Genomic DNA, 15,867 nt, shown 5'->3' with positions numbered 1-15,867 from the left:
CAGTCCTGGCTGAGGACTAGTATAGGTATTTTCTCTAACTTCTGACATTTCTCTACTTTATTGTTTCCCCTATATTTTGGTAAATAATTTGTGTCCAACCATTACATTTAACCTTTACAATAGAATAGCTGAACCGGTTGACTAGAATTGAAGTTTGGAAGAAGGAAAGTCAAGCTAGAGCAAGGAATATTGAGAATATTGAGGATGAAAAGAGTGGAGTTGTGGTGAGGACAATAGATTAGGAAGAACAAGGCATACATAGATAAAGGTTAAATGAGTTAAATGTTCTAATTTCAGGGTTCTTGATCATGGCAGTGGAACATCTTCAAGTGAATAGTAAGATCAGGAGTATGTCCATTCCTTGTGTGGCTGAGATGAAATGTCGAGTGGAGAATTGAGAAGGGAAGAATTCTAGGGGATTGAGAAGGCTGAAGAAATGAGATTAGGGTATGGGAGGGACATGTCAGTACGTATTTCAAAGTCACCTTTAGTATGTCAAACACCTGCACTGTGTCTAAGCATATATCTAAAATGCTCTAAAAGTTTAATCAAATGAGTCAAATACAAATTGGAAATAAATATTTGCTTTTATTAAACACTCAAAGTGCCATTTATATTCATTCCATAGTCCAGAAGGTTACTTTTAGTAAGCCTTTGTACCATAACCTTTCAAGAAATGAATTACCTTGGAAGAAAAAGCAATGTTCATTGTGCTAATTCTTTCAGGTCCTCATGCATGATAAACCTAAACAAAGATGTGTACCATCAATATACAAATTTTCATATAAACAAAGTCATTGGTCACTAACAAAATAAACATGGTTTCTTTTACAATAGATACAAAAAAAAATAAAAAATAATAAAAGCCATTTACCAGAAAGAAAATAAAACAAATACATAGAAATAAAAAATCAGAAGCATTTTTATACATTTTTTACAAGCACCATTTTGAATGTGTTAAAATCAAAATGTGCATGAAATGTGGAACAAACCACACTGTACCAAACCTTTGGTAGGTACTTCACCTAATAAGAGTATACCGGCTCCTTTTAAAACTACAGATTTAGTGACATTCAACAGTGCACTTTATACCTAGGCATGAGCAATTTTACTTGGTACCGCATATTAAAAACATACAGGTTTTCTTTAATCACATAAATGTTATCAGGTTGGAAATTAAATTTCCTATTCTTATTCTGCCAGTTTCTTAAAACACATAGTACAGAATAAAGCCACATCAAAGCATGATAGGACATTTCTAAACCAATTTTTAGTAATTCAAATACAAAGGACCACGATATATCAATATATCACTTCATAGACCCATTCTGACCTTGCCCAATGTGAAGAAAAACTTGAAATGGGGATGTCCATTTTTGGCAGAAAAAAGGAAACATTCAAAAGCAACAATGGACAGGCTAGCAGATACAAACATCTTTTCAAGATGGATTTCATTTTCTAAATTTTTCATAGCTTTTGAGACTTCAAAGGCTGCTTTTAGTGGAGACAGTGTATTTTCTTTACTGAAGCATTTTGTTCATTTGAACTTCACAAAAACTTCAGAAGAGAATTCACTGTTTTTCCTTGCAAGAGTGTTTTAACAGAGTTCTAAGTATAATTTGTGTCTAATTTTGGAAATACAAATACATTTTGAATGGTTAAAAACAAAATTAAAAAAATATTTTCTGAACATCAGCCAGCTGAAAATATATTTATCTAGTAAATTATCTCTCAGAAAGCTTTTATATATTTATTCTAACTAAACATAGTACCCTTAAAAAACAATTTCATAAAAATGTATAAATGAAACTGAAATAAGAAATTACTGGGATATATATATACATTCACACACACGGATATTCATACATACACATTTACACACATCTCTGATGCACACAGTTACACATAAACCCTTAGAAATGGTTTTTAGAATATATCATGTAATTAGAAAGTAATGCTGAACTCCTGAGTTCTTCAACCAAGATAGGACCATACACAAATTATACTTTTTTTAAAAGCAAGAAATCCCACTGAAATCAGCAAGAGCAGAGCAGTCACTGATAGCTACACCTCAAAAAAATTTTAAACATACATACAGACAGTAGTACAATGCACTCATACATGATTCTCATACACTCTTATACAATTATTGGTCAGAGTAGTAAATCAGTGTACAAATTAAACATTTCCAAAATGTGCAAAAAAGTCAACATTGATAGAAAAAAACATCTTTGTACATACATTACAAACTGTGCCCAGCATTCAACTGAGAGTAGAAACATTTACAGAGAGAAATGGATAGATTAAATACATAGAAGTTAATGGCTACATTAAAAAATGTACATTAGATCAAAGGGTAAATTTACAAGTGTGTATTCATATTTTTGTGACAATTATAAGTCTTTCAAACGTATCTGAGTTTATTTTATTTACAATGACATCTGAACAAGAACCACATGAAAAATAAGAGATGTCAGACATTAGAAGTGTTTTTTGGTATTAACTGTTTTATAGATAAGAATACAGGATATCAGATTTTAAAACCAAGATGAATGGAAATGTAAACCTCTCACATACTTTTAAAACATTTTTATTAAAGATAACTATATGAAAATGAATAATCCCTATGTTTTTAGAAGCTGTACTTGTATTTGAACAAGATATTGCAAGGCTTTGGACCACTCTGTCTCATCCTTATACCGGATACCTTTCCCCTCAAAAGTTGATCCGCCCCCCCTTTTGCTTTCTTCTAATGGTGGGGAAGAGGGAGGGGAAGGGATGGGAATCTTTGGAAAAATAACATACCAAGATATAGGCAAAATAATCTTATAGAGCCCAATTTTCTAAGAGAGTTCTGTATATAATTTTGCTAACATACTTTTCTCCTACTTTCATATTATGAATGGCAGTACCATCAGTTGTTGTTTGCATTTTTAAAAAGAGAATATCCTATTATTATAAATAAAAGTGCTTTTGGTTACTACACTTATTGGCTAGAATTATATCTCTAAAATTATAGTATGGGGATGGATTCTGCACATGGACTCAAGGGCAGAATCATTTTTTCAGTTAATGTAAAAAAAAAAAGGAATTACTTCTCAATCAATTCCAAAATATATTTATTTATGGCACAAGATCAGTCCATGAACCATTTTTTTCTTCACAGCTTTGCCTGAAATGCTCCTTAAATGAAACACATGTTCACAATTTTAAGACAATAGAAAGAGTATTTCATGAAGTTGAGGCATAATATATTCAAATCATGCCAATGCAATTTTACCTTCTATAAGCTAATATTCATCCATATATATAAAGTTCTTTAAATGCTGGAGTGAATCTGCAGTCTAATGTGTAAAAACTGAATGTGAAACATCCTCTAAAAGGATGTGCTGGGAGAGGTTCTACTAGTACCTACCTGTTTTGTCCCACATACAAAAAACTTATTGGTTGGCCTTACAGGTGTGCTAATCATTTATGAAACAACTTGTATGGCTCTGTCTACAGAGGTTATAAAAGCTTTGGTTTAAAGTGATTTTGACAACGCATATCATGAATAAAAACCAAGTTACTAGCCATTAGGGACATTACTGGTTTTAATTAATACCTTTGTCTTTCCTAACAAAAATACCATATGGACTTAAATTTTAATGTGCAAACATGGAAAATGTGAACAGATTTGTAAGAAATTCTTACAAGGTTAGTAAATGAGATATATCCTTGAGCTCTAATGCAGATAGAACAGTTCCTTTAAATCTATTCAGTTAAAGCATGCCAATTTTGACTATCATTTGTAAGAATTTCTCATAGCTATCTTTACATGTCCTCAAAGATGAATTTAAAAAGGATTAGTTATTTCTCACCCCTATGTCTAGTACACCCTTGACAGAATGTGGGTAACCAAGCTAAAGAACATAAACTACCTGGGAAAAACTGTGAAACTATGCTATTTCCTTAACCTGCTAAAAACAGATAATGGAAATTTCCTTATGAATTGCTATGGATAAGCAATAAACTTTTTTTGGTTATTTGTTGGTGTTCTATTCCGAAGAGTCTGCTACAAATGTGTAACCTAATTTTCTAATTAAAAGCAGAAACTATTAAAGCTACAGGGGAGCTTAATCAAACACTGGTCCAAACCCATCATTTTTATTGATGGGAAAATTGAAGCCTAGACAAATGAACTGACTTACCAAGAAAACAGTGAGTTAGTGTCAGAGTTGAGGCAAGAACACAGTTCTTGAATTCCCTACTTGTGAGAATTCCACTATACCATAATGTTAGACATGCGATTTCACTGGTGGAAGGTATTTCCAGTGAAGAGATTTCCTCTACCAATGCTGATCAGCACCTGCTCAGTAACTTAGTCAGTTTTGGGACACTGAGAGGTTTAGTGACTTGCCCAGGATCACTCAAAAGTATATATGTATAAGTAGCTCTGGGTTGATGATGAAAATAGAGCCTCCCAGAATTAATCATCCACTTTCAACAACCTAGAGTTTGGCAATTTTCAATACCTTTATGGAGGTTGTTTTTTTTAAAACTAGAGCCTTTACAGTAATTTGTAGTAATCAGTTGACTTTCCTATATGAAGCCAATTTTACTCATAGTATATTCTTTTATCTATTTTTCTAATAGTGGCAATGTAGTGAGTAATTTAGTCTAAAAAGGCTTTTAACACGGAGTCTGACATTCAGTTCTCTGCCTCTTGACCCCAATTCCCTTTGCTTTACACACATGTGAGCTGTGTAATTAGTGGCACATGCACAGTTATCAAAGATTATGGAACATAAGCATCTTGAGAGTAGTAATTTTGTTATTCTTTGTACTTGTGTCTCTAGCACATAGAATAGTAAGTGCTTGGCCCATAATAGATGTTTAATACATGGTGACTAATTGCTAAGGATCCACTATTATCAATTTCTAGTCCTCTTCTTAATTCCCTAAGTCATACTGTTTAAACCATTAGCAGCAAATACTTTACTTCTTAGGTAAATGTATGGCTTAAGCACCACTATGGAAATAACAGTGACTCGTGATCTGAAGACCTGAAAGGTTCAAACATAATTTAAAATTAAGCAATAGGCCCGGAAAATTTTATTTTTCATCTCTCATTTCTTGATCTTTTGGGTTCCTTTTTTTAAGTTGACCTAGGAATTCAGATTGTGTCTGTTACAAAGACTCGTGTTTCTGGCCTAGCAATATAGTAAAAAAGGGAGGATAGAGAAATGTGGGAAGGGAAGCCTTAGGATGCACGAACAGAGGCCAATTCACATTTTGTGGCCAAATAATCTGCTATGGCCTTATAATTTTGGAAATTGCACATCTGATTTATGATTTGAATGGTAACTGCTAGAACATAAAAAAGTACTAACAAAAAGTTTCCAATAAAATTACTTTTCTTTAATGTTTGCCTGAAATCAAAGTTTCAGACTAAAATAAATATGAATCCAGAACTAAGGCATCTAAATTTTTAAGTTTTGTGATTCTATGTTGAAAAAAAGAGCCTCCCCCCGAATTCTACTGAGTTTTTAGTTCTTTCCAAATATTTCAGATTTTACTTAAAGCAAGTTAGATGAAATGAATTTTCAAAAGAATCTTTTTGAGAAAGTAATCTTATTTTCCCCAAAAGTAAATGTCCTTCATTACTGTTTATATTTAAGCAAGGGCTAGGTGAACAATTGTCTATCAGGTATTCTGTAGTCTAAGAGACTCTTCCATTCCATCAACATTTATTGTGATGGAAGGCCCTGTCCTAGGAGCTGAAGCGCATTACACAGATCACAAAGATATGGTTCCTGCCCTAAAGGAACTTATACTAAAAAGAAATATGGACTCTAGAATCTGACTGAGCTCTGCAATGCTATCACTTTAGTCATGACTAGTAATCTTGGTTTCCAGCAATTGTGCCCAGATTAATCATTAAGATTGGATAATTGCCCACAACTTAAAATGTGTTTCTTTGGGGAAAAAACCTAATTCTAATTCTAATATTAATAAATAATCACAACACAGATTAATTTTATGCTTTTAAAAGGTATGGTTAAAAGAATAACAATGATCTTTCCTACATCTAATAAAAATGGACAATTAAATATCCTTAATGCCAAATAATTTAATGAATTTATAGCAATAAGCTTCAAGGCCAAAATGAAGTCAATGAATTCTATTAGAACTCTAAGGAGTAATGTTTACCAATTGTCTAATGAATCCTGATTTTATCTACTTATAATTAGGATTTGGCTATTTAATTTGCATTGGCATTTATTATAAAAATTCCTTCAATGCCATCACTATGGTTCTATGAAAAACATTTGATAACATCAGCATAAGTGAATAGAATGAGAATTGCAAAGTTTAAGAATCAAGACTATGATGAGACATAACATGCAAGATTTTGAAGGTATTTTCAAAGTATTGGGAGAGGATTTGGCTACACATTAGATTGTTAAGAAAATTCCCCTGATTGCTTCAAAATTTGGTAGTAGAGAACCAGTACAGAGAAAAAAAATGAAAAAATGATCTTCCTTTATCTAGGATTTGTCATGAAGATGTATCTAAGTTGCCCAATTCAAGTTACTATGAAATGTCTAAGTTTTTGCTTTTCCCTCCAATTCTGCACTTGTATTAGCATTTAATAATTTAAGTTATCTATGAAAAGGTTTTTAAAATGCCTTATGTAGCAGTCTGTTTAAAATAAAAAAAAAATCAGTAATTGAAAGCTTTACTAAAATTTTTGTGAGAGGTCATAGTGAAATTATGAGATCTGCCTTTTAAATATGTTAAAAACATCATGGTATTTATAAGGTAATTGAGAGTAACTAATATAGCCCACATAGTTTTCCCTTATTTTGCAACATTCTTATTCAGCACATTATACCTGCAGTATAAAAGTCCTGAATTTAGCCCAGGGCAAAGTCATAAACATAAAAGTTCTCACAGCCCAATTTTATTTATATCATATGTGTGGGTGCATACACATGTATACACACACATACACACATATATACACAAACATATATGAAATATAAATAGGAAGAGCTAGATATTCTGGAAAGCATATATAAGACTGCAAGTGAACCTTCTCCAGCACCAAACATGTCTGCCATTGCCAAGACAGAATGAATTTTTAAAGGCACAAAAGCAGCAGTCTAAATAATTTTTGTTTTCCAGCTGCAGCAAAGAAATATTATAGTATAGAAAAAAGTTGTGCATTTAAAAACAGGCGAAAATCAGGGACAACTAGTTTCTGAAAAAAATCCAACCTTCAGATAGTGCAATTTAATTTGCCGCACCACATCATAATCTAACAAGAAGAAATAATATTAAATTTTGGAGTGCTGTAGATACACCTGATATAGGCTCTTCCTTCCAAATTCTTTTTTTGGTTCTCTCTCTCTTTTTTAATGTTCCAGCTATCACTAGGTAATTTTTTTTTAAACCAATGGCTCCATATTTGCTCATTTTCAGAATGGTTTTTGGTACCTTCAAACCTGTTTAAAATCAATAAATTCAGATACATGTTTTATAGGACACCTATGTAAATAAACTATGTCTATTTTTAAAACAATTTTTACATAAAGTATATTCCCTTCCCTCCCCCACCTATATCTAACTCTATTAAAAAAATTTTGCTTATAAAGCAAAGGTCCTCTGCAGCAGTAAGAAAGAAGGGCTTTCTCCATTCCCCACCCCCCTTTTTTTAGATGCTTAATTTTTTTAATAGCTTTTTAAGCCCAGGTCAAGGACACAGAGAACACAGGGAAAACTATTTTGCTTTTTTGTTATTATTGTTATACAGTCTCCCAGTATGACTATGTAAAAGCCATTTGTCCCATACTTTGCACTGCTGGTTACCCTGACAGACCAAAAATGAAACAAAGGGAAATCACAATAAAAGGAGACAAAAGAAAAGTTCACTGGTCCAGATGCTATGATAGTGCTTGAGTAGAATAGACTGTACTACCCACCAAAGATAAATAGATTATAATAGATCCACACACTTGGGGTTTATATTTCTGGCACATAATGTACTAAGCAAATACTCTCTCTTCCCTCTCCCCCTGATTATGAATTCTTAGAATAATTACCTACATGATCTGAATATTTTGCATTTTCTTTTAGCTTCTGCAGGCTGCTTCTCTGAACATGAAAGAAGCTTTGGCAATTTACCTGTGCTTTTTTTCTTCTTCTGAGAATTTCAACTTCAAATAGTCCTGCCTAGTATGCTATATAGGAGTCATTCATTCTACTTACATCTATTAAACTGGGTTCAGAAACAAATTGTTTTCAAAGGATTCTTAAAAACACATACCTCATTAGCAGAAATACTACTCAAATTAAAAACCTTCAGGTGGGAAATACTTTTTCCTTCCCATGCAGAGTAACAAAACATGAATAGCCATGTTATTGAAATCTTCCTTATTTTTCATTTGCAGTGCTGTATACCATGGGGTCTAAAAAGTTCATATTCCATTTAGTGTTTTTAGAGAGAAACTTCACATCTTTCATCATTATAAAGACATAAATAGCCTGGAATTTCTTGATTCTTCATGATAAATGGAAAACATCAAATTTTATTTTCTTCATATCTGAGGTTTGAAGACAGAATACAAGTTTCTACCAATTTCCACTTCATTTCTGTAACTGAATGATTGGTGATTCTGATGAAATGACAGTTGGGAAAAAAGAATTTCTTTTTTCTGGGATGTTTATCCCTTGTTCTGAAATTGTGGTAATTGCTATTAGACAATCCTGGTGCTGAATTTGTGAATAGTTTTTGAAGTTCAGGCATTATTTTTTTGAAGGTGATCTTTCTCAGTTGTTGTTTTGAGGTACATAATTGTATACATCTTAATATTTTACATATATATTTTTTTTTCCCGTCAAGAGCCTTTTTGCTCTTCTATGACCTTGAAGGCATGCTTTCATGTTCTGTCAAGATATATCCAACAACTTCAAAGCATGTACCCCCTAGATTGGATTGTATTTAATGCTATATACAAGGAAGTGGTAAATAAGAAAGGAAGAAGGTATGCGTGTTTTTGATTGTTTTCAGTTTGTCTTCTTTTTTCAATTAATTGAGGACCTTTTCCCCCCTCAGAATAAAATAGAAAATACTGAAGAGTTTTTTCTCTTTGCTATTCCTGTTGACTATTCAATGGATGTTTCTTACAAATTGGTCTGTTCACATCGAAACAATTTACTTTTACTTTTCACTTTTAACAGAATTTTTTGCTTGCTTCCATATCTGTTTAAAAATATAGTAGAGACTTCATTTTTCACTAGAGGACTATTCCTTAAACTTTTGTCTTTTCCAGAAATATGGATCTATTATATAGTGTATTTACCTTTAATTCTGGCTCTCTGAAAATTGTTAAGTATGATAAGTAAACACATCTCTTAGAAATTCATATTTTTCTTCAAGATGTCTTTTCAGCAAAAAGAGTGGCAGGCAGAAGCTTGGATATGGCAGGGCATAAACACTCATGATGAAGTCTATATTATTTAAGTCTATCAGTAATCTAATCTATTCTGGGGTTCAACCCCAGGCGTGCGGATCTATTTTAACTACTATCATTAAATAATGGAAATTAGAAGAATTCTATCCATCATTTTCCATCCCTCCCTCACCAAAAATGTGTCAGGAGTATGAGAAAAGGCTAATTCTTAAGAATTTTACAGTCTCTTTTCGTTGTTTGTTTTTTTTAAATAATGTGAATATGTACTAAAGTGCTTTATCTCTGAGAATCACATCAGTACATTATTAAAAAAAAAATTTCAAGTCCTGATAGGGGAAAAGTATTCTAAATATAAAAAATGTGAGATTACTTTTAGACAAATTCAATGAAACCAAGAATCAAGAGAAATACTTTCCCTTTTTTTCTTTCTCTCTCTTTATAAAAAGAAAAAGTGCAGTCAGAGAGAAGGTAAATGCAGTAGATCTCAGCTGGGTAGAGGCACTGACTAGCACTGACTGCTAGTGGTAATGTGCAAACATGTGCCTTAACAGTTCATCGGCTGATGGTCTCAATTTGGCCTCTACAAAAATCCGCTTGAGGAAATCTCGACTATGGTCCGAAGCATGAGGTGGCAGTTTTGGATTGGTTGGTTGAGTAGCAATTTTAAATATGGCAGCCATTGCTTCAAACTCAGCCCAAGGTGGTTTCTCAGTTAGCATTTCTACCACAGTACAGCCCACACTCCTAAAAAAAAAAAAAAGCAAAAATCGATGATTTAGTCAGACTGCATAGCCTGACAGAATTATAACATGTTAAAGTTAAAAACAACAATAAACCTGAATGTAACCAATTACAACTTGACTTGAATTCAAAATATTTTGCCTAACATAGTACTGTGTGAATGCTATTACACAAGGCTATAAAAATATGCTTTTATATAATAATTAACTGACAACTTAATCTAAATGATGTATCTATTTAATTCTTTAAAAACAATTAAAAAAAACCCCAAAACCTTTACCTTTCATTTCTGAATCAATACAGTGTATTGGTTCCAAGGTAGAAGAGCAGTAAGGGCTAGGCAATGGGGGTTAAGGGATATACCCAGGGTCACACAGCTAAGAAGTGTCCAAGGACAAATTTGAAAGCCAGAACCTCCTGTATCTGGGTTTGGTTCTTAATGAACTGAGCCACCCAGCTGTCCCTTAATAATGACCACTTCCCAATTGATACTAAATATCAGTTCTACAGCAGAAGGGCAGTAAGGGCTAAGCAATGGTGGGTTAATTAACTTGCCTAGGGTCACACAGCTAGATGTGTCTGAGGCCAGATTTAAACCGAGGTCCTCTTGACTACAGTTCTGGCTCTCTATCCACTGAACCATTTAGGTGCTCCTTAATTCATTGAAAATACACACACACACAAAACCCAGAACAAACAAAAAACACAACCCCAAACCCTTACCTTCTGTCTCAGTATCAATTCTAAGATAGAAGAATGGCAAGGGCTGGGCAATCCAGGTTAAGTGCCTTGCCCAGTTTCACATAACTAGGAAGTGTCTGAAGCTACATACGAACGTGGGTCTTTCTGACTTGAGGTCTGATGCTCTATCCACAGTCCTACTTAACTACTTCATACCTATTTAATTCAATAAATGTAAACCCTGTATACTGCTAAGGTTTCTGTTACCTTTCCTATTCAACAACTGACTCTCAGATCTACTAGCACAGCTCCAATCTCTTTCCTGATTTCCACTCTTAAATCTCCAACTAACTTTTAGACATCTTGAACTGAAAATCCCATATAGAAATCTTAAATGCAACAAGTCCAAAACTAAACTCGTTAGCTTTTCCTCAAACCCGGCTTTCTTCTTAATTTCCCTATTATTGTTTAGGACACTACCATCGGCTCACATCCTATTTATCCCACTTGACTCTTCACTCTATTACCAATCCCCTCAAGCCAATCAGTGGTCAAATCCTGTCATTTGCATCTTATTAATATCTCTTGTACATTGCCCCTTCATTCCGCTGTCAGCACTACCACCCTGGTACAGGCTCTCATTACTTCATGCCTGGACTATTGAAATGTTCTAATGATTTGTCTTCCTGCCTGAGGTCTTTCTCCATTCCAGTCTTCATTCAGTCAGCTATCAAAATTGGATCTGTTTGATTAAAATGATCTTCTTAAACTACAGGCTTCTCTCCTCAAGCACATCCCCACCAATTCAATAAATCCCACTGACTCCCTATGACTGCCAGGATCATTTATAAAACCCTCTGTATGGCTTTCAAAGCCCTTTAAAATGGAATTGTTTGCTACCTTTTCAATCTTTACTTTACTTCCATTAAATTCTATTTAACCCAGTGAGGCCAGTCTCCTTATTGTTCCTAACACAAGCAGCTTCATCTCTCAATTCTGAACATTGACTGGCTTTTTCCCATGCCTGGACTTCTCCCTCCTCACCTCTGCCTCCTAGGTTCTCTGGTTTCCTTTACATCTGAACTGTAGTCCCACATTTGACATGAAGCTTCTTCTAGTCCTCTTTAATCTTAATGTCTTCACTCTGACATTCTCAATTTATTATCTCTTTCTGACTGAGCTTCTTCTTCTTCTTCTTCTTTTTTTTAAACCCTTACCTTCCATTTTGGAGTCAAGACTGTGTATTGGTTCCAAGGCAGAAGAGTGGTCAGGGTTAGGCAATGGGGGTCAAGTGACTTGCCCAGGGTCACACAGCTGGGAAGTCTCTGAGGCCAGATCTGAACCCAGGACCTCCTGTCTCTAGGCCTGGCTCTCAATCCACTGAGCCACCCAGCTGCCCCCTTCTGACTGAGCTTCTTGAGAGTAAGGCCTGTTTTTTTGCTTGAACCCTAGTTCTTACCACAGTGCCTGGTACACAGCAGGTGCTTAATGCTAGCTTACTAAGAACTATATGCCCTTTCTTTGACTAGAAGCCCTTAAAAAATGAAAATCTTCTATAATCTTTTCTAAATATGAAGTAGAGGAAGGCAATTTTATGTCATAGCATAGCACTATGTGTTGGTCATGGAATTATTTTTTTTTTACCAGAAATTACAAAGGTAAATATTCCTTAAAAGCTAAGCTCCAGGAAAATAGGTCTATTTTTAAGAATAATTTAAAGGATATAAATATCATGTCTTTTAACTTTATGCGGTATATGATGGTGATGGAATACTATTGTGCAATAAGGAAAGATAAACTGCTTGATTTCCACACGAGCTAGAAAGGCCTCCACATACTGATGTGGAGTGAAATGAACAAAACCAGGAGAACATTGTACATAGAGACTGAAACATTGTGGGACAATCACATGTAATCAGCTTGGCTACTGATAACAATGCAATGATCCAGGACAATCCCAAGGGACTTATAAGAAGGAATACTATCCACATTAAGAGAAAGACTGTGGGAATAGAAATGCAGAAGGAAAACATCTGATTTTTCACTTGTTTATGAGTACTGGATATGGAGTTTTGATTTTTAAAAGATTATTTTAAATGAATAATATGGAAATAAGTAATGAGTGATAATACATGTGTAAAATGTAAAATTGATTGTTGGTTTTGGGAGTGGGGGAGAGGAAAAGGGGAGAGAAAACATGAATCATGTAACCTTGGAAAAATACGTAAATAAAGAAAAATAAATAAGTAAAATAAAATGGAGTGTTGGAATAGATGATCTCTTAAGTCCCTTCCAACTCTAGATCTCTCATCCTATGATAAGGAATGGAAGAACAATTAGAAATGGCATTTTAAGAGATTTAGGGGTGTGAAAAATGCCATACTCAGTAAGTCAAGAGGTAACTCCTACCACTAAAATGTAAAGAATTTGTTTTGTCTAATTATGCATGTTACAGGAGTATGCTTTTCCCTTTTTCTTTCTTTATAAGGATAGGGGAGGTGGAAGAGAGAGAAAATAAATGCTTAATTGAAAAAAATTCATTAAAAATAAGGTTGGTTTCCATCGGACTGCTGCTTTCCTTTAATAACTTTAAGCAAGCTAATTTCCTTATGTCAAGAGCAATTTTTATACATGAATTATAAGCAGGAGATTTTTCAAGTGTAGTAAAATAAGTACCTGTTCTCCCTTTATCTTCTAGGAATCTTATACCATGACACCTTAAATAAAAATATTTCCTTGATATATGAAATGAAAGGATGAGAAGGAAGAGGGAAAGAAATGTATGAGTAGATATATCACACTTCTAAAGCAAAAAACTTCAATTCCATAAGTGTATTCTTTGGACATATGATCATGTAACAGATTTATAAAACCATGACAGAGTTAAAAAGTAAATATTTCTAATAGTTACAGTACCCAGGAATAGCCTACTAAGGACAATAAAGTTTAAACCTGTTTTCATTAACTTTGGTTTTTAAGTTGAAAACTGGAAATAACGGGTAATGGATCATTAAAATATAGCTTATAAAAACCTACCAGATATCTGCTTTCCGGCCATAACCTTCCCCACTGATGACTTCTGGACTCATCCAGTATGGTGTGCCTGTGACAGACTTCATTCCTGTACCAGAAAGACAGATTGTCTGAAGTCGTTTACTGGCACCAAAATCTCCCAGCTTCACATTTCCTGCTGAATCTCGAAGAATATTTGCTCCTGTAAAGAACAAATTCTTTCAATTAATGTAAGCCTCTAGTTAAATTACAAGGAATAATCTCAATGAATCTTTTGATTCTCTTAAGTTTTATTGTTGCCTCTTATTTTTATACTTCAATCATCTCCTCTTAATTACTAAATCCTTCTTGGTTAGCTATAAAATGGTATCTATTTCTTTTTTCTTACTTCCTTAGAACAATCCACAACCTCTACAACTAAATTTATCTGTTGGTGTATCCCTAATTCTACATTGGTGGTCTCCACCTCTCTTCAGAGAAAAGGAAGGAAGGTGTGTTTCCTTATGATTTTTCTAGATCGTACATTTATAATGATGCTGCATTACTGAGACTGGGTCATGATGGACATACACTGGCCACTCATGGACACAATCCACTTCTGATGAGAGCTTTGCCTTGTTCTGTTTAGGATCAAGACTGGTATGTTTCCTCCTTGGGAAGCTTGGTGGTCCCTGGCTCCTGGTGGCTGGCTGGCCCAATTCTTCCTTCCTCTTTAACAGAAAGAGAATCCTACACCCCTGACAAATTTAGCTTACTACATCAGATATCATAGTCATATGCCACCAAGCCTGGCCCAAGACTGTTCATTATAATAAAAGTTCAATCACTCAAGTTTCTGGAGAAGGGTTAGATCTATGCTTTAGGAAAATCAATTTGGTATTAGAAGACTGAGAGGTTGTATGGTACAGAGCATAGAAAGACAGTGTTGGATTAAAGAAGTCCTAGGTTTATGTTCCACTTCTGACTCTTACTGGCAATGTGACCCAAGACAAGTCACTTTATCTCCCAGTGCCATAGAAAATTAGCTGCAGAAGACTTGACAATCCATATTGGTAGAGGGCATTTATTTGCCAAGAGTTCCCCATTGTATTGAGACTAAAAAAATAAACAACTCCCATCCCCCCAAAAGAAAAACCAAGAGGGTTAATCAAGAAAAGATGATGGTTCCCTGAACCAGGGATAAAGAAGGAACTTTGTAAATCTTCACAATCTGCTCCTCCCCCATCCCTCTAATATTGCCCACTACCCTCTTTAATACCAGTCAGACTGATTTTATAGGAGTCTGTTCCCACTGTTTTAAATGTCTGGATGTTTTTGTTGCCTTCTCATTACCAAGTTTTACTACAAGTCCAGTTCAAACCCCACCTCCTCTGGGAGTCCTACCTTCATTCATGATGTTATTTGTTCTGTGCTATTCTAATTTATGATCTTACCCTTCATGTCTAAATCATGTACCCAGGTGGAATTGTTGTGCTCTACCTAGTTTCACAGCCAGTCTATTTTCTGTTTTTTTCAAACAGTTTTTATTGAACACTGAACCCATACTCCAATATCTGGGAACATTGGGTTTATCAAACACTAGAATATTGGGCTCATTTACTTCTGTATTTGTGTACCTCATCTATTTCCCTATTTATTTCTTATACCAAATTGTTATGACAGTTTTGTAGTACAGTTTAAAATCCTCTCAATCTCATCCTAATTCTCTAGTCTGGCTTTTGATCTCATCATTCAATGGAAATTGCTCTATCCAATCACCACTGAACATTTTCTCAATCCTCAATCTTCCTGACGTTTATACAGCCTTTGAAATTGTTGGATCACCCTATCCTCTTTGATGCTTCTTCTTGCTAGATTTTTAGAACATTAGTCACAGTTAGTCAATAAAAATTTATTGTGCTTACTTTGTGCCAGGCACTGTTAAGTGCTAGGAATACAAAGAAAGGCATACAACAGTCCCTGCCCTCAAGAAAGT

The 15,867-nt window shown here is 34.3% G+C and overlaps 1 protein-coding gene across 1 annotated transcript in view; it reads right to left on the bottom strand.

Moving 5' to 3' along the window:
- Positions 1-568: 568 nt before the first annotated feature.
- Positions 569-15,867, bottom strand: part of MAP3K2 (mitogen-activated protein kinase kinase kinase 2) — a 107,667-nt gene continuing 92,368 nt past the window's right edge. The window contains exons 16-17 of the mRNA XM_007493997.3: positions 13,917-14,094; positions 569-10,202 (exon numbers count right to left, since the gene is read on the bottom strand). Coding sequence (XP_007494059.1) covers positions 9,977-10,202; positions 13,917-14,094 — 404 coding nt within the window. The 3' untranslated portion in view covers positions 569-9,976. The remainder of the gene's footprint in view (positions 10,203-13,916; positions 14,095-15,867) is intronic.

This window comes from Monodelphis domestica, chromosome 4, assembly GCF_027887165.1.
Source record: "Monodelphis domestica isolate mMonDom1 chromosome 4, mMonDom1.pri, whole genome shotgun sequence".
Lineage (NCBI taxonomy): Eukaryota > Metazoa > Chordata > Mammalia > Didelphimorphia > Didelphidae > Monodelphis > Monodelphis domestica.
Note: the sequence above shows the minus strand (reverse complement) of the source record. Positions and strands in the feature narration are given on the sequence as shown.